Source organism: Triticum aestivum, chromosome 4D (assembly GCF_018294505.1).
Source record: "Triticum aestivum cultivar Chinese Spring chromosome 4D, IWGSC CS RefSeq v2.1, whole genome shotgun sequence".
Lineage (NCBI taxonomy): Eukaryota > Viridiplantae > Streptophyta > Magnoliopsida > Poales > Poaceae > Triticum > Triticum aestivum.
Genome location: NC_057805.1, coordinates 322,989,610 through 323,016,807, shown reverse-complemented (window position 1 = coordinate 323,016,807; position 27,198 = coordinate 322,989,610). Strand labels below are relative to the sequence as shown.

The following is a 27,198-nucleotide window of genomic DNA, read 5'->3' as shown; positions in this document are numbered from 1 at the left end:
ATGAACCAAATGAACACCTTATGCGCCCGTTCTTTCCATGTGACTTCAGTCAACATTTTTGGTTGGCCCTAGGTATTGAATGGAATACTGATCTGAACAAACAATATGGTGGTGGAAGCAAAGGAGAGAGCAAACATACTACCATTCAAAAAGTGCATGATTGCTATATACTGGAGCTTATGGAAGCACATAAACAACATTATATTTGATCATAAATCCAAGAGCTTGGAATACTCTATATGTTGCATCGAAGTTCATTTTGAGCTTATCATAAAGAAGGCAAAACCTAGTTTGAAAGGATGCAATCCTGGTTAGATTACTTGTGAATGTAACTTGGCATAGCCAACTCTTGTAAGACTACCCACAGTGTAAGTAACATCATACTTATTTAGACAAAATAGATGATGTGACATGTAATTAATGAAGAAAGAGAGGCATGTGGTAACATAGCTAGTTACTGTAACATCACACATATCAAGAAAAGATGAATCTACAACCTAATAAATGAAGTGATGCATGACACAACACATATGTTACTACCCACTGTGGAGGTAGTAACATAGACTAGTAACATATGCATGTTACTACTCTAAGTTACTCCCCACTGTGACTAGTCTAAATCAATAGTATAAGGCCCCACCCTATTAATGAAAAAGAGTCACGGTAGGGATTTTTTTCCTACTGTTTTTGCTCAAATAATTATTTATTAAATATAAATAGCATAAAAGAATGGAAATTATCACCTAACGAGAAAGTTTAAATTTTAAATTTTCAAAAAAATCAGGCTCCATGGATCTCGCTGACCAAAACGCCCCACTCAGTGAAGGCTAGCAATTGGAAGTGGAGTTTCTTATCTCAAGCTCAAATGCTCCTGGATGAACTGTAAATTAAAAAAACAGAATTTTGTTGTGGCAAACTTTAAAGAATGTTTGTAGTACAAGCAAAAATTCATCATGAAATCACATCGGTGCAAGGTGTTACTTTCAAACGCATTTTGCATGCACTTGAAATATTTCTTAAAGTTTGCCAAAAAAAATCAAAATTATTTGGAGTATATATATATATAGAAGATATGGTAGTGGAGCCGGAGCTGATCAAGTGATCAACGAAAGGCTAGAGTAGGAGTACTTGCCTCTGTTCTTTTTCTTCACATATACCGAAAGAAAAAGAAAAGAGAATAAAAACAGCGGTCGGCAGCAGCAGGTGCACAGCCAAAGTCACTCCACTTACTCCACAACGCCCGAAGTCCCCGTTCCGTTTCCGTTGCAGCGCCCCCCTCCTTTGTGTTTTTGCCTTCCTCCCGGGTCGCGATCGCCGCCTTTATTACCAGTCTGCCACACGCCCCGACCTCGCCGACAACCTCTCTCTTGGCAATGGAGAGGCAGAGGGGTGGTTCCTCCCCCAGCCGCCCCGCGAGCCCCAAGAGCCTCCTCCTCATCTCCTTCGCTTCCTCCTCCCTCCTCTTCTCCTTCCTCTTCTCCCTCTTTGCCCTCCGCTTCGGCCGCCCCCTCCACCTCCCCTTCGCCGCCTCCATCGGCGCCAACGGCTCCGCCACCGCGGTCCCGCCGGTTCACGGCGGCGGTGGTGGTGCAGGGCTGGAGGTCGAAGCGGAGGCGTTTATTGGCGGCGGAGGCGGGGCCTTGGGGGAAGATTTGGCCGTGGAGGGAGACCGCCGCGGGCGTGCTGGCGGTTTGTCCGTGGGCTCGGCAATAAAGGTTGATGAAGCCGGCCATGGAGGTGGGATTTTTGAAACCCCCGCGGGTAGTGCGGTTTCGGAGAACCCCGAGGTTGCGGAAGCTGGAGGCTATTCTCTCCGAGGTTTGGATTCGATAGTGGAGGAGAAAGGAGTTGTTCAAGGTGAGAAGCTGGCGAAAGATTCAGTTTCAGAGAAACCCAACTCCGCCGAAGTCGAGAACCTTAGCAAAGCTGATGTTGTCTCGACAAGGTCAAATTTAGTCAATGCTTCTGCTTCCAGTGGAGCAGCTGCGTCAGTGGAGAAATTGGATAGAGCCAAGTCGACCCAAGCTGTGAATTTTTCCATGGAAGCTTCAGGTCCTGCATTGGGGACAAAAGGCGACGGTGGCCATCCAGGAGAAAAGGCCGATTCCTCTGTACAAGGGGCTTATGCCTCGCAACAGGTGGGCCAATGGAAAATCTCAAACCATTCAGCCGCAAAGAGCAACTCAGGAGAAGCTCCAGCCAATCCAAAAAACAAGCAAGATGCTAAAGTGATTCAGGAAGCGGATCAGAGAAAAACGGATTTGGCGAGAAGCAGCATAGCGCCGTGCGATGTTTACGATGGGAGGTGGGTGTTCGATGAGAGCTATCCACTCTACGCAAGCAATTTGTGCCCATTCGTAGACCAAGGGTTCAGCTGTGAAGCAAATGGAAGAACCGAACAAAAGTATACCAAGTGGAGGTGGCAGCCAAGGCATTGCAATATCCCTAGGTGCTGCATTGTTACATTTCCCCGGTTCAATGGTTGCTAAGACTTTGGGTTGGAAATTTTGCATTTTACTACCTTAGGCTTGGTATGATCAATTTGGCATCTGCTAACTTTGCTTGCTGTGAAAATTCAGGTTTGATGCTAGGAAAATGCTTGAGATGCTGCGTGGAAAGCGGCTGGTGTTCGCAGGGGACTCCCTTAACAGGAACCAGTGGGAGTCCATGATGTGCTTGCTGAGAGAAGCAGTGTCAGACCCCGCAAGGATTCATGAAACCCGTGGCCGCAAGATTACCAAGGAGAGAGGGGATTACAATTTCAAGTTCCTGGTTCGTATGTCATGAATCTTCTGTGGAAGTAGTCCATTCAGTGTCTAAGGTACTGTGTAGGCATCATATGGGCATGGTTTCTGCAGGACTACAACTGCACTGTGGAGTACCATGTCACCCATTTCTTAGTGCATGAAGGCAAGTCAAGAATCGGCCAAAAGCGTGCAAGGACACTGCGGATCGATACCATCGATCGGAGCTCGTCGAGATGGAAGGGGGCAAATGTGCTTGTGTTTAATACTGCCCATTGGTGGTCTCATCATAAAACGAAAGCTGGGTGAGCGCTGATGAACTCAGAAAAGAATTAACCGCTGTTTTTACATTTTAGTTAGTTTGCATGACAGGCGTTTTATCTGGTTACGGTTGTTTAGATTTATACAAATTTGAACTAAAGGCACGCCACTTATTTTGGGACGGAGGGAGTATGTTTCTGCAAAGGCGTGCAAACCAACATAATTTATGGGATCTAAATATTGCATTTGCTTGCAGATTGAATTACTATCAAGAAGGGGATACTGTCCATCCCCACCTCGATGCCTCCACAGCTTTCCATCGAGCACTAACCACATGGGCATCATGGGTCGACCGCTACATCGATCCGCGCAAAACGCAAGTGTTCTTCCGAAGCTCGTCCCCATCACACTTCAGGTTTGCTCCCTCTGATCTGAGCTTTTCAATTCCAATACGGGAAACTTCGATTTATTTGCTGCAATTCCCAATAAGCAAAACATGGTCAGCAATAACAACTTACCACTGGTTTCAGCGGCGGGGAGTGGAATTCTGGGGGGCACTGCAGAGAGAGCACAATGCCTCTTAATGACACTCGTGCAAGGCCGGTGCCCGAGAGAAATGCGATCTTGGAACAAGTAGCGAAGCAAATGAAGACTCCTGTAACAATTCTGAACATTACCAATCTATCTGGGCTCAGGATAGATGGCCACCCCTCTATGTATGGGAGTAAGGCAGGAGATTTAACAGCATCCAGCACCCAGGACTGCAGCCACTGGTGCCTTCCTGGAGTGCCTGATACATGGAATGAGCTGTTGTTATACCATTTAGTATCCTCACATGAGAACGGGTTTTACAAGTTAGTGACTGGCTTGCCATCTTAAAATGTCCTCTTGTCCCAGCTAATATTGTGTACAGCAATTATTTTCTCTCTGGATATAAATTTTATGATTGTTTTTAACTTCTATTTCATCTCTTCCCAGCTGGTTATGTGTCAAGCAAGTTGTGATATGGATTCTGAAACATTTGCCGACATTTTGCACAATACTACTAAGAGAGTTTAAGACGCGAATAAAATTCATCTTTTACTTGCCTACCAAAAGATAAGACTTATATAGCATAAATTTTTATTGCCATCTTGGTCCACTTCAACATGTAGATGTTCAGGCAACTCCAGTTTGAAAACCATGTACAAGTTCTCAAGAGTACAGGCAAGCATGTTCACACACAATTATGTTATCATTCAGACTATCAATAAAAGCTTATTTGTCAGTCATCCACAAGGTTGGTACTTGGGACTTTATTTCTTAAGGAATACACATTCTTTTTATCAGGCCAACAATCGGTCTGCCTTGTATAATGAACTGGGATAGAAGTTTGTTGTATGGCAATAGTTTACAGCAGCTTCTATCATCGGAGCTGCTCTTCAGCTATCAAGCAACTTTGTGTGCTCGACGATGAGAACCAGACGCTTCATCCTTCTTTGCTCCTTCTGGTCTCCTAGCCCAGGCTGGGGCTTGGTCCGGTCCATACCGGTAATCATAGAAGAGTTCGGCACTAGCTTCAATATGCTCCCTTGCATAGATACCAACCCGATGGTCACCGGCCACCATCATCACCTGGATAGGATCGTAAGATGAAATGAGATTACGGCAAGACAAAGCATGAAGCTGCATTGTATTACAATTTACAATAGATTACGGTGAAGACAAAGCATGAAGCGGCATTGTACTACAATGCTTACCTTTGCATAGCAGTTGGGGCTGGAGGAGTGATTTGCGAACTTCAATTTATCCCCCTTCCGATATGCATCCAATACAAACTGTGAAGCAATCAATCAAATTAAAGGTTACCACTTTGATTTCAACCATCTGTTATTTTTTCAATATGACTGTATGCACATGCACGGCACGTGATGCAGGGATACCTGGTCATTTAAATCAAAGAGGAACGAAGAGTTTGCCCGGTCATAAATTTTGCCGCGTTTGTCTGCTTCTTTGTGAGAAATCAATTCACCAGTGTACTCTCCAAGATAGTCATTCTTATGCACAGGGTTCTGGTATTGCAAGAAACAAAAGTAAAATTAGCCAAAAGAAGAAAGGGAAAGCTATCACACTCAAACAAGCTTCTGTGATCTGACCTTAATGAACGCACCCCATCCTGCAACGTCCGATTTTCCAAGCAAAATCTGAATTATGATCAACAATTAGCATGAAACAGGTAGCGTACAATGATGTCAAGAGGACAAAACTACAGGAGTATGTTATCACCCTTTGTTGTTGTTTTAGGAGGAGCTTCATGTTTCCGCACTGGTAACCATCACCTCTTTCTGGTGGCTCGCCTAGTGAACCATCTCCACAGCTGAAGAGAATGAACATCATGTGAAGTTTGGCAAACTAAAACACGCCATAAATCTGAAAAAAGCTAAACATGTGCATGATACGTAGCTAAAAACAAATCATTTAACCCTATCAAACAGTTATGTCAACATCTACAAGGAGATCTTATTTTGTAAGTGCTGATTACCTCACCCAGCAGTTTCTGCAAACATCCGGATCACATTCCCGACTGGCAGCAAAACATGGGCATTGCCTGCTTCTGCACTGACTTTTTGCACAATGACAGCCTCTAAATCTGTTTTTGCAGCTTTTTGAACACCTAAATATGATAATTAACAAATGAAGCCAGGGTCAAGTTTTTTCTTTGGATTTGCTTACACTAATGAAGCCAGGGTCAAGTTTTTTCTTTGCATTTGCTTACACTAATATGATGATAAAAGAGAACTGTAGATGTCATTAGTCATTATATGATCACTTTCACTTTGCGTGTCAAATACTCAATACACGCCCAATACTAAATGTTTTTTTCTAGAATGCATATCTCTTGTCTTTTCAAGGAAATACTGTGGATGCATAAAATATCTTAAGATATAAGGTGGGTAACGGATTTTTGCTCGATATAATGGGAACATACCCACAGTATTTCTCACAGCATGTCCCATTTTCCACACAGGGGCAATTTTTGTTGCACATTTCCTGGCACCCACATGGTGTATACTGTCTGTCACATTGCTTCCCATCACCAACTTTTTTCCTAATGGCTGGATGCCCTGCAGCCTTCGAAGGATATTTGTGCTTTCGAGTTCTGCCCCTTCGACGACAGACTTTTGTTCTCACAACCATGCCTTGCTCCTACAAATCCATGGACAAAAAATTATGATGCTGGCGTAACAATACCAGTGGAAAATAAAGTTAGTCTCTGCATGTTTTGACTTTTATATGTGCAGTAATACTGATCCTGGTTGCTTCATTTGTGAAGGCTGGGCTAGTTAATGATGGTAACTTGTAATAGGTGTAGTTCCTAATGGAAGGCTGAGACATGCACTCCTCCCATATCTTTCTGTCACTAAGTTAGCGATTTTATTGCATCTCTCCCTTTTTGCTCAATAATATTGCAAATGTTGCTCCTCGAAATGAAAACAGAAAACCCACAGGAGCAGTAGAGTATGTCCTTAATTCATGGGAAAATGACCTATTTGTAACCCCTAAACCACTCAGACTTTGAAAATCTACCATATTATGAACTCTGGCTGAACAGCAGTTATACAAACCATCTCTAAGATATTTCACTTTTGTGCTGAAAGAACACCTAACTTCATCGGAAGAAACAGAACCTCAAAATCAGGAGCATCATGCCATGCAATAAATACTAACTGAAGTATGAAATTCTTTCTGCAGCAGCAGCAGCAGTGACTGCATTGAGAACAATATGACTGCCAGCATTTAGTTTGTTTTAACATTCCTAATCTGAGTACATACAAAATAGTGAAATAGAGCAGGAGACTACCAACGTGATTCAATACATACCATGTAGTTTTGTTCAGTTTCTGTGAAATCGCCCGAAATGGATTTACTCATGTTTGCTGCACCATTGTTGTACATGTAGCTAGCCACTTCCATGCAGGTTTTCAGGCCACATAATAGGTTTCTGACTATTAGACAGCTGTGGAATTAATCAGGAAAGCAACAGTTCAATTAATCAGGGAAGTCTGTTTCCACAAAACCTAGGGGGAGATAACACTTGAAATTGCACCTTATATATGTAAATTTACCTATTTTTCCCAAATATCTCTATTCCCTTCAGATATAAATCCCTCTCTAGGGTACTCCAATGAGAAAGAGGGTGCTCCCTGCTGGAACTGAACAAATTATTTGCTGAAGATTCTTTATTAGTATTTCTTGCTGCATCCTCAGCAGTACTAGTTGGGCTTCCACCGCAACTATCTTTATTAGAAGTTTTCTTATTGGGGTCATCTCGTTGATTGCCTCCAAATTCTCTGATATCTGGTCTTGTGTCACCAATCTCCGAAGTAGAATGATTATTCAATATATGGCTTGCAAAAGGAATATCTGAAGCAAGCGTCCTTGGCTTTTTATAAGGGAAATCATCACTAGACCTTGGTCCTTTTGAAACCTTGCGCTTCCCTAAACTTCTTAGAAGCATATCAGTGGATACATTTTCAGTTTCAGAAGCATCCCCAGAAGGCAGTGCAGTATGTTTTTCAGCACTTTCAAAAGATATTTTTGATCTGCTGGTTCCAACAGATATACTTGATTTAATGATTTCTTCCTCTCGGTTTGAATCTTCTGATTCAGATACCATATCAGAACCAACTTTGTGTAAGGTGGATCTTGACTCCATATTATGTGTTGCAGAAGAAGCATAATCATGTCTGCGCATGTCTTGAAATCCTTCTCTTCTCTGTGGACAAACTAATACCACAATTAGCCTCAGAGCACAGTAAACATGCTCAACTGAAAGGACGGATCTATAAAGTTATTAGTAGCAATTAAAAGACCAAATATTGTATAAAAAGTAATCGGCAGATTGCCAAAAAGTAACATCGGTCAAATTCATTGCCGTTGGCATCCACAGGTCGCGTTTCTCATTTCGCATTTTAGAAGAAGTGCTTGATCCAGTACTAAAAAAACTCCAGAACATTCAAAGATGTAGGACATGTTACAATGTGCACACCTACAAAATTCCAATACCAGGTCCAAACGTGCTGTGAAGTACTTAAAAGATAAATTCGCTCCATTCACTGTTCAAGCGTTCATATGTAATACAACTATCACTTGTCTTTTTGGTTCTCAATAGCACAGTAGAATTTAAAATCAAAATTTTGCAGATGTGCATAACAGAGTGAATTGTAAAAACTAAGGTTTTTAGTATCTTTGGAATAGTGGATCGTGCCGTTTCTTCCAATATCTACAAGGAAAACCTCGGGCACCAAAACTCTAACAATGTTCCCCACCAATAGAAGTTCAGTAAAATAGTTTCATAAATTTGCTACAAGGGCTGGTACGATTTAACTGAAAACCTAAAGAAAAATAAGTTAATGCCAATGAATATAATTGTAAAATCTGAGGTGAAGCATACTCGAAGGTAGCATTGGTCACCACATGGACTCTTGTTTCCGTCGAGCTCAAACCCACAGGGTTGCTTCTCACTCTGACAAGAATAAGAGTTAATACTTAGCAGCGCAGAGAAGTAATTTTATTAGAACATGAAATGAATTGTTACTCACTGGGAATACTAAGTTTTGAGAGCAGCCATGGAGACGGCAATCAAAAACCTGAATGAACATATAACATCAAATAAATCACACCCTGATGAACATAGTTGCACAAACCGACATTAAAAACAGGACTAGAAGTGGTAGATTGCCAGAAGTAGAATGTACCAAACATCTGCGGCAGAAGAGATTATCAAAAGAATCCAAAACTATATCCACAGTCTTGTCAAGAGGAAGTTGGCTCTCTATCTTGTCAGAAAATTCAGAGTGCTTCTCGTGTTTCTCAAAAAGAAATTCAGATCTACCCTGGAATTGTAATGAAATCAACAGAAACAATTGTAAGTCAAAAGACGTTTGCTATTTGTGGTGATATCACTTAATGAAGATCTTGCTACAAAGAATTTGTATTTTTCGTGGAACATCACCTCGATTTCTGAAGGAGATGCATCAATAAACTGACAGATAACATTTAAATCCTCTTGACTTAACCCGCGTTCCTGAGTAGCTTTCCTGTAGCAGATAGTTAGAAACTCAGAATCAGACAAGTTATACATAGTTTTTTTTTGCAAGGTTGATTGTAAAGAGATGGGGATGGCATTGCCATGATAGCACATAACAGGAACATTGTGCAAAGTAGTCATTATTTTTGCAGGATAATAATGATTAAGTTAACCAGATCTAAAAGGAGTTCCTATTCTTATTCAAAAGTTTTTTCGAGAAAACACAAAAGTTTTGCGTCTTTGAAAAGGTATATTCTTATATGTGCACAAGCAATTTAATTCACATTGCTTGACTAAATGAGCACTTTTGTCACAGGTTATTGTGGCCTCGAGAAAGTGTACCCATGTACAGACAACTTGTCCCTATTTAACTAAGTGTCACCTAAATAGCAGTCGATTAAATATTTAGCCTTGGTTACACAAATGTTCACAAAGTATAATATAAGTAGATTCATATTAAAGCATCCAACAAAAAAATGTGAAGTCGTAAACTAAATAGAACTAAAGTTCAAAAAGCTTGTGGTCTAAATAGAACTAGCGTCTTGGTTGCAAAGATCAAAGAAGAAGCTGCGCTCTGGGCGACCGCGGGTGCTCGAGGCCTGCGTGTCATCCTCCCACAGACCTGGGACGTCCACTGAGTTTATTTTGTGTTTCTCGTCTGTACTGGTGCCTCCTAGGAGGATGTAACAAACTATCTCTCTCTTTTCAATATAATGAAACGCAAAAGCCTTTTTGCGTTTTCTCGAGAAAAAAAAAGCTCGTGGTTTGTTTCACAAACGAACTTGAGGTTTTCAGTAGCACTGAGGTTGTGAAGAGACCAACATTGCATCTCGAATACCATGATAAGTGAGAAAATGGCAAAATTGGTGATGAAACAAGGTATTAAAGAATAGTCTACTACTAAGTCCTTCTAGAATCTGTGCCAGCCAGCAAGCATTTTCAAGTTTAACATTAGTAGGTATAAAAAAAGCATCTCGATTGGCCACTATAGATTCTATTATTATACCATATTAGCTGATCTTCTCCTTCAGTGAAAACATGCTTCTCTTCCTCAGGTTGTGGAATTTCTTCATCACTTTCACTGCAGATTAGAGCCTCGTTGCCAGCTGAATCATAGTAAATTCTCCTCCTACCAGCAATTGATTGATCATCGGCCATTCTTTGGTTTCTGCGCTGTGTTGTTCCAGAAAGAATAAATATCAAAGACAAAAGGAATGCAAGAATTGTCCTTATACCGACGTATGAGCCATTTAACAAAATCAAACTACTCAGAATAAATCCAGCTAATAAACTTATGCTAAGTAGCACGACGCATCAATCATGTCGATAGTCATATTTCTTGGAATGATCATGGATATACAGAATGCTTATGGATTTGCATATGTTCTTAAATTACGGAACATTTCCCCACTTCATCCCAGAGCAATATCCTTGATAACGCTATCTGAACGTGTCATGCTCAAGTAATTAAATATATTATTTGTCAAATTCTTATGCAGCTCCCCAAGCTAAAAAAAAAAACTTCTACCTATGGCTTGCATGACTAAGTTGTTCAAATGCCTGAACCCATGCACATTCGAGTATCCACGCATATATATATCTCAAGTTAATTAACTCTATCATGAGTTCATGACTAAGTTGTTCATCTAAATGCATGCACATTGAAGTATCATTTCATAAATCTCAAGTTAACTCTATATGGCATATGAACTAGTACTATAGAACTGAAGAGCAACCTAATATTAAGTCATCAAACAGGTCAAATAGAGTAGCAACACTATACTTGTCCAGGAAGATCCACGTGGTGTACGGAGGAATCTTATCAACCAGCGGCAGCTTCACAAGCTGCAAAACGATGGACTGTGCACTGTCGCCGGAGCTGGAGAGCACGAGCGTCCCGTCGGCCGACAGGTTCTCCTCCTGCACGTGCACAACCTCCCTCTCCCCCGACCCTCTCGCCAGGTTCCACCCAACGATCCTGGACTGGCCCTCCGCGGCGAGCTGCGACAGCACGTTGCTGCTCTCCGAGCCCCTCGACGCCGCCTCGGCCAGGGCGGCCACATCGAACAGGCCGCAGGTGTGCTTCCGCAGCGCCCTCCTGTTTGCCTCCAGTTTCTCCTGCCAAAACACCACACAGGGCTCAATCACCGGACCAGATTGAGTGACCCGAAACTCACAATTCACAACGAATTCTGTAGATGCGGTCGGTGCTTTACCTTGATCGAGGCGAGGCGGGCCTGTTGGATTTGGCGCTTCAGCTGCGTCAGCTTCCCATGGAGCGCCATGAGTGAGGAGGTGCCCACGCCGAGCCCCTGATCCGGCCGCTGCGGAGCACGAAAGAAAAAAAAAAAGAGGGGACGGAAAAGGATCGAAACCGATCAGATTCGGGAGGGAGATCGAGGTGGGGAACCGGGCGGCTAGGGGAATCGGAGGCCGGCGAACGCTACCTTGGGGCCGTCCCGGTGGGAGGAGGAGTCGGAGGCCTTGGACGAGGACGACGCCATGGCGATGGCGCGAGCCGCCGCAGGCCCACACTCCTCCTGCTCCTCGACGCGAGGAGCCCTGCCTTCTCTGACCCTTGTCGACGCGACGGCTCTGCACTATACTCCTAGCTAGCAGCATAGGCAGGCTAGGATCCTCTGCGGGAGGGTTAAAGTCTGACAGGTAGGTGGCCTGGCGTCAGTGGGGGCCTCTCGCTGCACGGGCTTCTGGATGGGCTCGCGTCACGTGGCGGCGGCCGTCGTTGGGTAGCGAAGGATTGAGAGGGTCCAAGGGAGGTCGTGGCCGTCTGCACCGCGTTGTGCTGTGATCCCGCTGAGCGCCGACCACCGTCCACCGGTGTGGAACGCAATGGAAGCAATGGCGGAGAAAGATTTGCGAGAGACGTTAGGCTAGCCATAGTAACGATGGCCGTTATCATGCACTCGGCGCTAGCAGACACGCCGATGTACCAGACAAATTAAAGAAGAGAGAGTTTTAGAGTAATTTAGATAGATACCGTATTCTAATAAGTAGTATTATGCTACTATGTGACAATAAATAAGCTCATTCATGATACTATTTCATAATACTATACACGTAGTATATGATATTTCCTACTATGAGTAGCTTTAAGAATTCACCTGCGCACAGAACACAAACACACTTGTCCAAAAACACGGTAAAACGGTTGTCAATCCTTTTGTCTAGCTAGTTACACGATTAAACACAAATGATAGAGATATACTCCCTCCGTTTTTATTTACTCCGTATATTAGCTTTGATGAAGTCAAACTTTATAAAGTTTGACCAATTTTATAAAAAACAATATCAAACAAATTATATGATGTGAAAATATATGCAATTATGAATCCAATGAAATTGATTTGGTGGTATATATATTAATATATTTTTCTACAAATCTGTTGAAAGTATGTAAAGTTTGAATTTAGACAAACCTAATATGCAGAGTAAATGAAAACAGAGGCAGTAAATAGTAACAAGGTAAAAAAGGCAAAATAGTAATAGCAATCGTGCAGAAGAATTTAGTAATGCAGAATAAACCCAGGGTAGACCCGGGCATGAACAACTCGGCCCAAAAGCCCGACATCCGGGCCGGGCTCGGGTTTAGCTTTTCCGCCCGAAGCCCGGCTCGAAAGCCCGAAAATAAGCCCGAATAGGTCATAAATCAATATTTGATGACAAATATAGGTATAATATATACTCCAGCAATCCCATAATATAAGAGCGTGTAAAAAACGCTCTTATATTATGGGACTGATAGAGTATTTTAAATACCCTAAAAACATTATTTTAATAAAATAGACACTGTTGATGTGTTCAAGACCGGGCTCGGGCTTTAAAAATCTCGGTCCGAACTAAGCCGGCCCGACGAATGCCCAGGTTTAACCCGGGGGGCATAGTTCACTAGTGGAATCTCTCTCGAAAACAATCAAATGGCATGGTAAACAAATTACAGTTGGGCGACCGACCAAATTGCAATATTTATGAATATGATCATTCATGGTAATCTCATTTAGGCATTACGTGTATAATAAGTAGACCGTTAATCCAACTACATCTACTAGTAATACTCCACCCCATAACCGCTATCCAGCATGCATCTCAAGATATTAAGTTTGCAGGAAACAAAGTATCACAATAAGCAAGATGACATAATGTAAACGAGAAGTCAATCAATATACACAAACCCCGTTGTTTTATTCTTAGTGGCGGCGATACAATACGTGCCTTACCCCTTTTTGTCACTGGGTTAGATCACCACTAGACCTTTTTGTCACTGGTTTAGATCACCGCTAGATTGAACCCACGACGAAGCATCACTCCCTCTGGAAAAAAAACACATCGAACTTGCCCAAAAAAGATAGACAGATCGTAGAGTATGCAAAGCTATTTTATTGTATAACAAGGAAATCTCAAAAGATTCAACTGATTTCAATGAACAATCTGATCATAAAGTGACAAATTCATCATGTCCCAACAAACACACCACTTTATTACATCGAAGTGATCCTATGTCACGCAAACATAATATTGAAGATCCAAGAGAGAGAGAGAGAGAGAACCATCTAGCTACTACTATGGACCCCTAAGGTCCTAATGAAACTACTCACATATGATCATGGAGGCAACGAGGTTGATGAAGAAGGCTCCGGCAATGGCTTCCCCCTCCAGCAGAAGTCCAGAACAGGCCTCCAGATGGGATCTTCGTGAAATAAGTGAAGGAAATATGCCCTAGAGGCAATAATAAAGTTGTTATTTATATTTCCTTATATCATGATAAATGTTTATTATTCATGCTAGAATTGTATTAACCGGAAACTTAGTACATGTGTGAATATATAGACAAACAGAGTGTCACTAGTATGCCTCTACTTGACTAGCTCGTTAATAAAAGATGGTTAAGTTTCCTATCCAAGGACAAAGAGTTGTCATTTGATCAACGGGATCACATCATTAGAGAATGATGTTATTGACTTGACCCATCCGTTAGCTTAGCACGATGATCATTTAGTTTGTTGCTATTGCTTTCTTCATAACTTATACATGTTCCTATGATTATGAGATTATGCAACTCCCGAATACCAGAGGAACACTTAATGTGCTATCAAATGTCACAATGTAACTAGGTGACTATAAAGATGCTCTATAGGTGTCTCCGATGGTGTTTGTTGAGTTGGCATAGATCGAGATTAGGATTTGTCACTCCGAGTATCGGAGAGGTATCTCTGGGCCCTCTCGGTAATGCACATCACTATAAGTGTAACGCCCCAAGACCGACGCTCCAGATGCCTTCCTTGTTTTTCGTTATCGTTGTGTGTTTTTTTTGTTTGTTGCATTCATCATCGCATCATACGCATTGCATCCACATGTTTTCTTAAACTCGTGGTCCGTTCGTAGTTCCCGCTTCTCCCTGTTGCCTCCGTTGTCCCTTTCGAGACCAACCGTTCTTTTGTTGTCCGGCCGGTTGAGCCTCTCTGCATAATGCACAAAACCCCTTCTCGCGCGCGTCCGAAACCTGTCCCGAACCCGACCCGCTCAGTCATCACTGTTGGGTCCGGATCATCCCCAAACATCTATAAAACATCACCGTTTTCTTCATTGGACTCTCCAACCTATTTATCTCGACCGTTTGATTTTTATCGGAGGGTCCGATTAGGCCCTGACCAGAAATCCTTGCTATATATACTGCCTAACCCTAGACTAGCCGTCCCATCAATCATTTCCTCCCCGCCGCCGAAAAAACCTCCACCCGGTCTCCTTCTCGTTTTCCGCACGCCCCTAATCGCAAGCCAGCCTCCAGATCCACCCGCAGACTCCACCTTATCCTTGAATCCTCGCAGCAGCCGCTCGGGCACCAGGCCCCGCTCCCCTGGATCCCCTTGCAGCCGAGCCGCCCATCGACCGGCGCTCCCAACCCCGAGCTCCTCCCGATCCAGAGCTCCGCCGTCTTCCTCGCGACCCCTGCCGACGATCACCAGCACCTCCAGGTCACGCCGCCGGGCCTCCCTTGCGCCCTCTCTTCCTTTCCCTCCCCCTATCTCTGTCTCACCTCTCTCTGTCTCTCTTCGTCAGGGACAGGAACCAGACGAGCCCGCGCGTCCTCCGCCTTGGATCCTGGGCGTTCCCCTCCTGTTCGTGCCGCCGACAAGGTCCCCGACGACCCAGCCAGCGCCGGCTTCTTCTCTGCTCGAGGAGCTCCAGCAGCCACGCACGACCACGTCGACCTCCCCTGCCTCATCTGCGTCGTCGTTGCAACTGACGCATGCGCCTCTCGCCGACCTTCCTCTCCATCTCCCCAAGCCGCGGCCTCGCCGGAGAGCTCCCCCGCGCCCGTCCCATCGCGTTGCGCCTGTCCAGCCTCTGCATCTAGCAGAGGAGGATGATGCCTCGTTCTGCACCGTTGACCGCTCTTTCAACGCGCGTTGGCTTCCTCTGCGTCTGCCCGCTCCGCCCCAGCCCCAAGCCCAGCACCACCAAGGCCGGCCTTCCCCTCCACTGACTGGGCTTGGCCCATGGGTGAGCAGCCCCAGCCATCTCCCGTGCACTGCTGGGCCAGCCAGATTCGGCCCACGCATATTTTTCCGTGCCTTGTGAATTTTGCCATTTATCCCAAAAACTGCATATTTACAGATTGGACCCTAAACTTCATGCATATAATATCTCATAATCCATGCATCAGATTAAAATACTTCTTATATGAAAAATGTCTAGAATTTCATCTAGTTTCATAATATGCCACTTTCATCCCTTGTTTAAAATGTTTAAACTTGCTGTTTGTTTAAATTTGTATAAATGCCATGTTAAAATGGTTTATTTCATAACTAATTAACCGTAGCTCCGAATTTAATAAATTATATATGTAAATGGGGTGGAAAAATGCATAGATTAACATGTTGCACCTTATTTTCCTGTTTAACAACAATAAAATATGGTTTTAGGCAGAACAATACCAAATCTAAAATATGGACATGAGGATTTTCCGGAATTGTTGTTTATTGTTTCCGGCCTCATTTAAATTGCCTAAAATGTGTAGTTTACTTATGCTTCACCTCTTGCCATGTTAATCAACATTTAACATTGTTGGGTACATAACCGAGAGAGAACTAAATAATCGTATGTGGTGTTTCGTCAATATGCAACTCGTTGCATATTGAGCTCCACTTAATTTGTAGTATTGTTTGTGCATTTTGCCATGCCATGCCTCATTAAATCGGACATGCATCATACTTGTTTGTGCATCATGCCATGTGTACGTGGTGGTTGTTTACTATGTTGTTTGTTTCTTTCCGGTTGGCTTCTCTCGTTAGCTTCGGTTTCGTTCCGGAGTTGTGAGGATTCGTTCGACCATGTCCGTTTGTCTTCTTCATGGACTCGTTCTTCTTCCTTGCGGGATTTCAAGCAAGAAGACCATACCCTCGAAATCACTTCTATCTTTGCTTGCTAGTTGTTCGCTCTATTGCTATGCCGCGCTACCTACCACTTGCTATATCATGCCTCCCATATTGCCATGTCAAGCCTCTAACCCACCTTTTCCTAGCAAACCGTTGTTTGGCTATGTTACCGCTTTTGCTCAGCCCTTCTTATAGCGTTGTTAGTTGCAGGTGAAGTTGAAGATTGCTCCATGTTGGAACATGTTTATGTTGGGATATCACAATATATCTTATTTTAATTAATGCATCTATATACTTGGTAAAGGGTGGAAGGCTCGGCCTTATGCTTGGTGTTTTGTTCCACTCTTGCCGCCCTAGTTTCCGTCATACCAGTGTTATGTTCCTTGATTTTGCGTTCCTTACGCGGTTGGGTGATTTATGGGACCCCCTTGACAGTTCGCTTTGAATAAAACTCCTCCAGCAAGGCCCAACCTTGGTTTTACCATTTGCTACCACCTATCCCATTTTGCCTTGGGTTCTGCAGACTCAAGGGTCATCTTTATTTTAACCCCCCGGGGCCAGTGCTTCTCTAAGTGCTGGTCCGAACTGAGTAGACTGCGGGGCCCCCTCGTGGAAACTCGAGGTCTGGTTTTACTCGTAGGATGTCTCATCCGGTGTTGCCCTGAGAACGAGATATGTGCAGCTCCTATCGGGATTTGTCGGCACATCGGGTGGCTTTGCTGGTCTTGTTTTACCATTGTCGAAATGTCTTGTAAACCGGGATTCCGAGACTGATCGGGTCTTCCCGGGAGAAGGTTTATCCTTCGTTGACCATGAGAGCTTATAATGGGCTAAGTTGGGACACCCCTGCAGGGTATAAACTTTCGAGAGCCGTGCCCGCGGTTATGTGGCAGATGAGAATTTGTTAACGTCCGGTTGTAGAGAACTTGACACTCGACTTAATTAAAATGCATCAACCGTGTGTGTAGCCGTGATGGTTTCTTTTCGGCGGAGTCCGGGAAGTGAACACGGCTTATGGGTTATGTTTGACGTAAGTAGGAGTTCAGGATCACTTCTTGATCATTACTAGTTGACGACCGTTCCGTTGTTTCTCTTCTCGCTCTTATTTGCGTATGTTAGCCACCATATATGCTAGTGCTTGCTGCAGCTCCACCTCATTACCCCATCCTTTCCTATAAGCTTAAATAGTCTTGATCTCGCGGGTGTGAGATTGCTGAGTCCTCGTGACTCACAGATACTGCCAAACAGTTGCAGGTGCCGAGGATACCAGTGTAGGTGACGCAACCGAGCTCAAGTGGGAGCTCGATGAAGCTCTTGTTCGTTGTGTTGTTTCGTTTCCTGTTGATCAGTAGTGGAGCCCAGTTGGGACGATCAGGGATCTAGCATTTGGGGTTGTCTTCTTTTATTTTGGTTCCGTAGTCGGACCTATGTGTGTATCTTGAAAGATGTATGATTTATTTATGTATTGTGTGAAGTGGCGATTGTAAGCCAACTCCTTATCCCATTCTTGTTCATTACATGGGATTGTGTGAAGATGACCCTTCTTGCGACAAAACCACAATGCGGTTATGCCTCTAAGTCGTGCCTCGACACGTGGGAGATATAGCCGCATCGTGGGTGTTAAAAGTTGGTAATCAGAGCCATCCCCGACTTAGGAGCCCCCTGCTTGATCCAATCGCTGACGTTGTTGAGTCTAGAACAAAAATGTTTTGAGTCTTAGGATTATATATATCGGAGAGTAGGATTCTTTTTACTCCTCAGTCCCTTCGCCGCTCTGGTGAGGCCTCCTAACGTAGAAGTTTTGACTCTTCTCTCCTCAAATTTCACTAAAAAAAAAATTAGGATCACGCGGGTATCTTGGAATCGTTCCGATGGTTTTGTGACGAGAACATTGTTCTTGGTGCCTCCTGACATTTAGGGGTTGTGGCAGTGTCCCGGGGAGTTGAGCTCCGAGGTATTGTCGTCACAATTTTATCGTTGCAGTTCTGGAATACCTGAGTTTCGCCGACATCGAAAATCTCTTTTATGCAGTTGTTGGTGAGATCACCTCGACGCCACCCAGTACTGGGGCGGGAGTTCGGGAGTATTGCCATAACTCGTATAACGGATGCTTTTCGAAGGTTGAGGTACACGATTTCCGGAGTTTTCTTGGTTATGTGTTGACGGATGGATACAGCTGGATCTAGGTATTGTTAGTTTGGGTGATATATTTTGTGTCCCCTGTATCCCCAACACCAGATTGCATAACCAGAAAGTTTCGGGAGTTTATAAGTGGGAATTCAAGTAGCTCCTAGGATATCTTTCCGACAGATGCATGATTTGAGATTGGGGTTCGACGTCTAGTGGTCCGCCTTTCCACGGTTGGTTTTACAGTGGTCTCGTAGTGCATTAATTAAATAAGAGATATTGTGATATCCCAACATAAACATAATCCAACATGGAGCAATCTGTTGGGGAACGTAGCAGAAATTCAAAATTTTCTACGCATCACCAAGATCAATCTATGGAGTAATCTAGCAACGAGGGGAAGGGGAGTGCATCTACATACCCTTGTAGATCGCGAGCGGAAGCGTTCAAGAGAACGGGGTTGATGGAGTCGTACTCGTCGTGATCCAAATCACCGATGATCCTAGCGCCGAACGGACGGCACCTCCGCGTTCAACACACGTACGGAGCAGCGACGTGTCCTCCTTCTTGATCCAGCAAGGGGGGAGGAGAGGTTGATGGAGATCCAGCAGCACGACGGCGTGGTGGTGGAAGTAGCGGGATTCCAACAGGGCTTCGCCAAGCGCTGCGGGAGGAGGGAGGTGTGTCACGGGAGGGAGAGGGAGGCGCTAGGGCTTAGGTTTTGCTGCCCTCCCTTCCCCCCACTATATATAGGGCCAAGGGAGAGGGGGGGCGCAGCCTTGGCCCTTCCTCCAAGGAAGGGTGCGGCCAGGGAGGAGTCCTTCCCCCCCAAGGCACCTCGGAGGTGCCTTCCCCCTTTAGGACTCTCCCTTTTCCTTATCTCTTGGCGCATGGGCCTCTTGGGGCTGGTGCCCTTGGCCCATATAGGCCAAGGCGCACCCCCTACAGCCCATGTGGCCCCCCGGGGCTGGTGGACCCTCTTGGTGGACCCCCGGACCCCTTTCGGCACTCCCGATACAATACCGATAAAGTGCGAAACTTTTCCGGCGACCAAAATAAGACTTCCCATATATAAATCTTTACCTCCGGAACTCCTCGTGACGTCCGGGATCTCATCCGGGACTCCGAACAACTTTTGGGTTACCGCATACTAATATCTCTATAACCCTAGCGTCACCGAACCTTAAGTGTGTAGACCCTACGGGTTCGGGAACCATGCAGACATGACCGAGACGTTCTCCGGCCAATAACCAACAGCGGGATCTGGATACCCATGTTGGCTCCCACATGCTCCTCGATGATCTCATCGGATGAACCACGATGTCGAGAATTCAATCAATCCCGTACCCAATTCCCTTTGTCAATCGGTATATTACTTGCCCGAGATTCGATCGTCGGTATCCCTATACCTTGTTCAATCTCGTTACCGGCAAGTCTCTTTACTCGTTCCGTAACTCACATCATCCCGTGATCAACTCCTTGGTCACATTGTGCACATTATGATGATGTCCTACCGAGTGGGCCCAGAGATACCTCTCCGCTTACACGGAGTGACAAATCCCAGTCTCGATTCGTGCCAACCCAACAGACACTTTCGGAGATACCTGTAGTGCACCTTTATAGCCACCCAGTTACGTTGTGACGTTTGGTACACCCAAAGCATTCCTACGGTATCCGGGAGTTGCACAATCTCATGGTCTAAGGAACTGATACTTGACATTAGAAAAGCTCTGAGCAAACGAACTACACGATCTGTGCTAGGCTTAGGATTGGGTCTTGTCCATCACATCATTCTCCTAATGATGTGATCCCGTTATCAACGACATCCAATGTCCATGGTCAGGAAACCATAACCATCTATTGATCAACGATCTAGTCTCCTAGAGGCTTACTAGGGACATGGTGTTGTCTATGTATCCACACATGTATCCGAGTTTCCTATCAATACAATTCTAGCATGGATTATAAACGATTATCATGAACAAGGAAATATAATAATAACCTATTTATTATTGCCTCCAGGGCATATTTCCAACAGTCTCCCACTTGCACTAGAGTCAATAATCTAGTCCACATCACCATGTGATTAACACTCATAGGTCACATCACCATGTGACCAACATCCAAAGAGTTTACTAGAGTCAACAATCTAGTTCACATCTCTATGTGATTAACACTCAATGAGTTCTGGTTTGATCATGTTATGCTTGTGAGAGAGGTTATTTAGTCAACGGGTCTGAACCTTTCAGATCCGTGTGTGCTTTACGAATATCTATGTCATCTTGTGGATGCTACCACACGCTATTTGGAGCCATTTCAAATAATTGCTCTACTATACGAATCCGGTTTACTACTCAGAGTCATCCGGATTAGTGTCAAAGTTCGCATCGACGTAACCCTTTACGACGAACTCCATTTCACCTCCATAATCGAGAAAATCCTTAGTCCACTGGATACTAAGGATAAGTTCGACCGCTGTCATGTGATCCATTCCCGGATCACTATTGTACTCTTTGACCAACTCATGGCAAGGCACACTTCATGTGCGGTACACAGCATAGCATACTGTAGAGCCTACGTCTAAAGCATAGGGGACGACCTTCGTCCTTTCTCTCTCTTCTGCTGTGGTCAGGTCTTGAGTCTTACTCAATACTCACGCGTTGTAACACAGCCAAGAACTCCTTCTTTGCTGATCTATTTTGAACTCTTTCAAAATCATGTCAAGGTGTGCGTTCTTTGAAAGTATCATCAGGCGTCTTGATCTATCTCTATAGATCTTGATGCCCAATATGTAATGCAGCTTTATCCAGGTCTTCCTTTGAAAAACTCCTTTCAAACAACCCTTTATGCTTTCCAGAAATTTTTACATCATTTCGGATCAACAATATGTCATTCACATATACTTATCAGAAATGTTGTAGCGCTCCCACTCACTTTATTGTAAATACAAGTTTCTAACAAACTTTGTATAAACCCAAAAACTTTGATCACTCCATCAAAGCGTATATTCTGACTCCGAGATGCTTGCTCTAGTCCTTGGAAGGATCGCTGGAGCTAGCATACCTTTTAGCATCCTCAGGATCGACAAAACCTTTCTGATTGTATCACATACAACCTTTCCTTACGAAAACTGGTAAGGAAACTTGTTTTGACATCCATCTGCCAGATTTCATAAATGCAGCTAATGCTAACATGATTCCGACGGACTTAAGCATCGCTACGGATGAGAAAATCTCATCGTAGTCAACTCCTTGAACTTGTGAAAATACTCTTTTCCACAAGTCGAGCTTCATAGACGGTAACATTACCGTCCATGTCCGTCTTCTTCTTAAAGATCCATTTATCTCGGATTTCATGGCTTCTAACCATTTGTCGGAATATGGGCCCACCAGCGCTTCTCCATAGCTCGTAGGTTCATTGTTGTCTAGCAACATGACTTCCAAGACAGGATCACGCATTACTCTGAAGTAGTACGCATCCTCGTCGTCCTACGAGGTTTGGTAGTGACTTGATCCGAAGTTTCATGATCACTATCATAAGCTTCCACTTCAATTGGTGTAGGTGCCACAGGAACAACTTCCTGTGCCTTGCTACACACTAGTCGAAGTTATGGTTCAATAACCTCATCAAGTCTCCACCATCCTCCCACTCAATTCTTTCGAGAGAAACTTTTCCTCGAGAAAGGACTCGTTTCTAGAAGCAATTACTTTTGCTTCCAGATCTGAAATAGGAGGTATACCCAACTGTTTTGGATATTCTATGAAGATGCATTTGTCCGCTTTGGGTTCGAGCTTATCAGCCTGAAACTTTTTCACATAAGCTTCGCAGCCCCAAACTTTTAGGAAACGACAACTTAGGTTTCTCTAAACGGTGTCGTCTCAACGGAATTGCGTGGTGCCCCTTTTAAAGTGAATGCTGTTGTCTCTAATGCCTAACCCATAAACGATAGTGGTAATTCGATAAGAGACATCATGGTATGCACCATATCCAATAGGGTGCAGCTATGATGTCCGGACACACCATCACACTATGGTGTTCCAGGCGGTATTAATTGTGAAACACTTTCCACAATGTCTTAATTGTGTGCCAAACTCGTAACTCAGATACTCATCTCTGTGATCATATCACAGACATTTTATCCTCTTGTCACGACGATCTTCAACTTCACTCTGAAATTACTTGAACCTTTCAATAATTCAGACTTGTGTTTCATCAAGTAAATACACTCAGCATCTACTCAAATCATCTGTGAAGTAAGAACATAACGATATCCACTGCATGCCTCAGCACTTATTGGACTGCATACATCAAAATGTATTACTTCCAATAAGTTTCTCTCTTGTTCCATCTTACTGAAAACGAGGACTTTCAGTCATCTTGCCCATGTGGTATGATTTGCATGTCTCAAGTGATTCAAAATCAAGTGAGTCCAAACGATCCATCTGCATGGAATTTCTTCATGCATATATACCAATAGACATGGTTCGCATGTCTCAATCTTTTCAAAAACGAGTGAGTCCAAAGATCCATCTACATGGAGCTTCTTCATGCGTTCTATACTAATATGACTCAAATGGCAGTGCCACAAGTATATGGAACTATCATTACTATTTTATATCTTTTGGCACGAACATGTGTATCACTACGATCGAGATTCATTTTAGGTGTAAGACCATTGAAGGTATTATTCAAATAAACAGAGTAACCATTATTCTCCTTAAATGAATAACCGTATTGCGATAAACATGATCCAATCATGCTTAACGCAAACACCAAATCTCGATGGTAGAGGGAGCATGCGATGCTTGATCACATCAACCTTGGAAACACTTCCAACACATATCGTCATCTCACCTTTAGCTAGTCTCCGTTTATTCCACAGCTTTTATTTCGAGTTACTAACACTTAGCAACCGAACCAGTATCTAATACCCTAGTGTTGCTAGGAGTACTAGTAAAGTACACATTCATATAACGTATATCCAATATACTTCTTTCGACCTTGCCCGCCTTCTCATCTACCAAGTATCTAGGGTAGTACTGCTTCAGTGACCGTTCCCCTCATTACAGAAGCACTTAGTCTTGGGTTTGGGTTCAACCTTGGGATTCTCCACTAGAGCAGCAAATGATTTGTTGTTTCATGAAGTATCCCTTTTTTCCCTTGCCCTTCTAGAAACTAGTGGTTTTACTAACCATCAACAATTGATGCTCCTTCTTGATTTCTACTTTCGCGGTGTCAAACATCGCGAATAGCTCAAGGATCATCATAACTATCCCTGATATATTATAGTTCATCACGAAGCTCTACTAGCTTGGTGGCAGTGACTATGGAGAACCATCACTATCTCATCTGGGAGATTAACTCCCACTCGATTCAAGCGATTGTGGTACTCAAACAATCTGAGCACATGCTCAACGATTGAGCTTTCTCCCTTAGTTTGCAGGCTTAAGAAACTTGTCAGAGGTCATACCTCTTGACGTGGGCACTAGTCTGAAATCCCAATTTCAGTCTCCGGAACATCTCATATGTTCTGTGACGTTTCAAAACCGTCTTTGGTGCCACAATTCTAAACCGTTAGCATTACTCACTGAACTATCACGTAGTCATCAAAACGTGTATGTCAGATGTTTCGCAACATCTACAGACGACGCAGAGGTTCAGCACACCGAGCAGTGCATTAAGGACATAAGCCTTCTGTGCAGTAATGAGGACACTCCTCAGTTTACGGACCCAGTCCACATAATTGCTACTACCAACTTTCAACTAAATTTTCTCTAGGAACATATCTTAAACAGTAGAACTAAAGCGTATGACATAATTTGCAAAGACCTTTTGACTATGTTCATGATAATGAAGTTCATCTGATTATTTAATGAACTCCCACTCAGATAGACATCCCTCTAGTCATCTAAGTGATACATGATCCGAGTCAAACTAGGCCGTGTCCGATCATCACGTGAGACGGACTAGTCATCATCGGTGAACATCTCCATGTTGATCGTATCTGCTATACGACTCATGTTCGACCTTTCGGTCTCTTGTGTTCCGAGGCCATGTCTGTACATGCTAGGCTCGTCAAGTCAACCTAAGTGTTTCGCATGTGTTCCGAGGCCATGTCTGCACATGCTAGGCTCGTCAACACCCGTTGTATTCGAACGTTAGAATCTATCACACCCGATCATCACGTGGTGCTTCGAAACAACGAACCTTCGCAACGGTGCACAGTTAGGGGGAACACGTCTCTTGAAATTTTAGTGAGGGATCATCTTATTTATGCTACAGTCGTTCTAAGCAAATAAGATGCGTAACATGATAAACATCACATGCAATCAAATAGTGACATGATATGGCCAATATCATTTTGCTCCTTTGATCTCCATCTTCGGGGCACCATGATCATCTTTGTCACCGGCTCCATCATCATGATCTCCATCATTGTGTCTTCATGAAGTTGTCACGCCAACGATTACTTCTACTTCTATGGCTAACGCGCTTAGCAATAAAGTAAAGTAATTTACATGGCGTTATTCAATGACACGCAGGTCATACAAAAAATAAAGACAACTCCTATGGCTCCTGCCGGTTGTCATACTCATCGACATGCAAGTCGTGATTCCTATTACAAGAATATGATCAATCTCATACATCACATATATCATTCATCACATCTTCTGGCCATATCACATCACATAGCACATGCTGCAAAAACAAGTTAGACGTCCTCTAATTGTTGTTGCAAGTTTTTACGTGGCTTGTATAGGTTTCTAGCAAGAACGTTTCTTACCTACGTAAAACCAAAACGTGATATGCCAATTTCTATTTACCCTTCATAAGGACCCTTTTCATCGAATCCGTTCCGACTAAAGTGGGAGAGACAGACACCCGCTAGCCACCTTATGCAACTAGTGCATGTCAGTCGGGGGAACCTGTCTCACGTAAGCGTACGTGTAAGGTCGGTCCGGGCCGCTTCATCCCACAATGCCGCCGAAACAAGATAAGACTAGTAGCGGCAAGAAGAATTGACAAAATCGACGCCCACAACTACTTTGTGTTCTACTCGTGCATAGAAACTACGCATAGACCTAGCTCATGATGCCACTGTTGGGGAACATAGCAAAAATTCAAAATTTTCTACGCATCACCAAGATCAATCTATGGAGTAATCTAGCAACGAGGGGAAGGGGAGTGCATCTACATACCCTTGTAGATCGCGAGCGGAAGCGTTCAAGAGAACGGGGTTGATGGAGTCGTACTCGTCGTGATCCAAATCACCGATGATCCTAGCGCCGAACAGACGGCACCTCCGCGTTCAACACACGTACGGAGCAGCGACGTCTCCTCCTTCTTGATCCAGCAAGGGGGGAGGAGAGGTTGATGGAGATCCAGCAGCACGATGGCGTGGTGGTGGAAGTAGCGGGATTCCAATAGGGCTTCGCCAAGCGCTGCGGGAGGAGGGAGGTGTGTCACGGGAGGGAGAGGGAGGCGCTAGGGCTTAGGTTTTGCTGCCCTCCCTTCCCCCACTATATATAGGGCCAAGGGAGAGGGGGGGCGCAGCCTTGGCCCTTCCTCCAAGGAAGGGTGCGGCCAGGGAGGAGTCCTTCCCCCCCAAGGCACCTCGGAGATGCCTTCCCCCTTTAGGACTCTCCCTTTTCCTTATCTCTTGGCGCATGGGCCTCTTGGGGCTGGTGCCCTTGGCCCATATAGGCCAAGGCGCACCCCCTACAGCCCATGTGGCCCCCCGGGGCTGGTGGACCCCCTTGGTGGACCCCCGGACCCCTTTCGGCACTCCCGGTACAATACCGATAAAGTGCGAAACTTTTCCGGCGACCAAAATAAGACTTCCCATATATAAATCTTTACCTCCGGACCATTCCGGAACTCCTCGTGACGTCCGGGATCTCATCCGGGACTCCGAACAACTTTCGGGTTACCGCATACTAATATCCCTATAACCCTAGCGTCACCGAACCTTAAGTGTGAAGACCCTACGGGTTCGGGAACCATGCAGACATGACCGAGACGTTCTCCGGCCAATAACCAACAGCGGGATCTGGATACCCATGTTGGCTCCCACATGCTCCTCGATGATCTCATCGGATGAACCACGATGTCGAGAATTCAATCAATCCCGTACCCAATTCCCTTTGTCAATCGGTATATTACTTGCCCGAGATTCGATCGTCGGTATCCCTATACCTTGTTCAATCTCGTTACCGGCAAGTCTCTTTACTCGTTCCGTAACTCACATCATCCCGTGATCAACTCCTTGGTCACATTGTGCACATTATGATGATGTCCTACCGAGTGGGCCCAGAGATACCTCTCCGTTTACACGGAGTGACAAATCCCAGTCTCGATTCGTGCCAACCCAACAGACACTTTCGGAGATACCTGTAGTGCACCTTTATAGCCACCCAGTTACGTTGTGACGTTTGGTACACCCAAAGCATTCCTACGGTATCCGGGAGTTGCACAATCTCATGGTCTAAGGAACTGATACTTGACATTAGAAAAGCTCTGAGCAAACGAACTACACGATCTGTGCTAGGCTTAGGATTGGGTCTTGTCCATCACATCATTCTCCTAATGATGTGATCCCGTT

At 44.3% G+C, this 27,198-nt stretch overlaps 2 protein-coding genes across 3 annotated transcripts; one reads left to right on the top strand and one right to left on the bottom strand.

The window, feature by feature from the left end:
- Positions 1-1,262: 1,262 nt before the first annotated feature.
- LOC123097676 (protein trichome birefringence-like 6) lies at positions 1,263-3,961 on the top strand. The gene is made up of 5 exons (XM_044519487.1): positions 1,263-2,449; positions 2,580-2,772; positions 2,859-3,049; positions 3,262-3,420; positions 3,536-3,961. Exons 1-5 carry the CDS (start codon positions 1,374-1,376, stop codon positions 3,882-3,884), a joined length of 1,968 nt encoding a protein of 655 aa, XP_044375422.1. The 5' UTR covers positions 1,263-1,373; the 3' UTR covers positions 3,885-3,961.
- A 143-nt stretch (positions 3,962-4,104) lies between these two features.
- On the bottom strand, positions 4,105-11,765 carry LOC123097675 (histone-lysine N-methyltransferase EZ1). Of its 2 annotated transcripts, XM_044519485.1 has the most exons (17): positions 11,523-11,765; positions 11,292-11,399; positions 10,859-11,193; positions 10,082-10,243; positions 9,001-9,085; positions 8,744-8,881; positions 8,588-8,635; positions 8,440-8,511; positions 7,112-7,761; positions 6,867-7,002; positions 5,974-6,191; positions 5,527-5,658; positions 5,271-5,361; positions 5,141-5,188; positions 4,928-5,056; positions 4,745-4,822; positions 4,105-4,619 (listed from the first exon to the last, which is right to left on the bottom strand). In XM_044519485.1, the coding sequence occupies exons 1-17, from the start codon at positions 11,577-11,579 to the stop codon at positions 4,434-4,436; spliced, it is 2,673 nt and encodes an 890-aa protein (XP_044375420.1). In that variant the 5' UTR covers positions 11,580-11,765; the 3' UTR covers positions 4,105-4,433. The 2 variants fall into 2 exon arrangements, with proteins under 2 accessions (XP_044375420.1, XP_044375421.1); XM_044519486.1 differs by lacking the exons at positions 11,292-11,399; positions 11,523-11,765 and having other exon boundaries at positions 10,082-10,248; positions 10,859-11,129.
- Positions 11,766-27,198: the final 15,433 nt, after the last annotated feature.

Coding starts and splice junctions, on each gene's coding strand:
- LOC123097675 (XM_044519485.1), bottom strand. CDS start 11,579: ATGGCGTCGTCCTCGTCCAAGGCCTCCGACTCCTCCTCCCACCGGGAC. Junction 5,189..5,270: donor TCCTAAAACAACAACAAAGG/GTGATAACATAC, acceptor ATCATAATTCAG/ATTTTGCTTGGAAAATCGGA. Junction 4,620..4,744: donor GCCCCAACTGCTATGCAAAG/GTAAGCATTGTA, acceptor GATCCTATCCAG/GTGATGATGGTGGCCGGTGA.
- LOC123097676 (XM_044519487.1), top strand. CDS start 1,374: ATGGAGAGGCAGAGGGGTGGTTCCTCCCCCAGCCGCCCCGCGAGCCCC. Junction 2,773..2,858: donor ATTACAATTTCAAGTTCCTG/GTTCGTATGTCA, acceptor TGGTTTCTGCAG/GACTACAACTGCACTGTGGA. Junction 3,421..3,535: donor TCGTCCCCATCACACTTCAG/GTTTGCTCCCTC, acceptor CACTGGTTTCAG/CGGCGGGGAGTGGAATTCTG.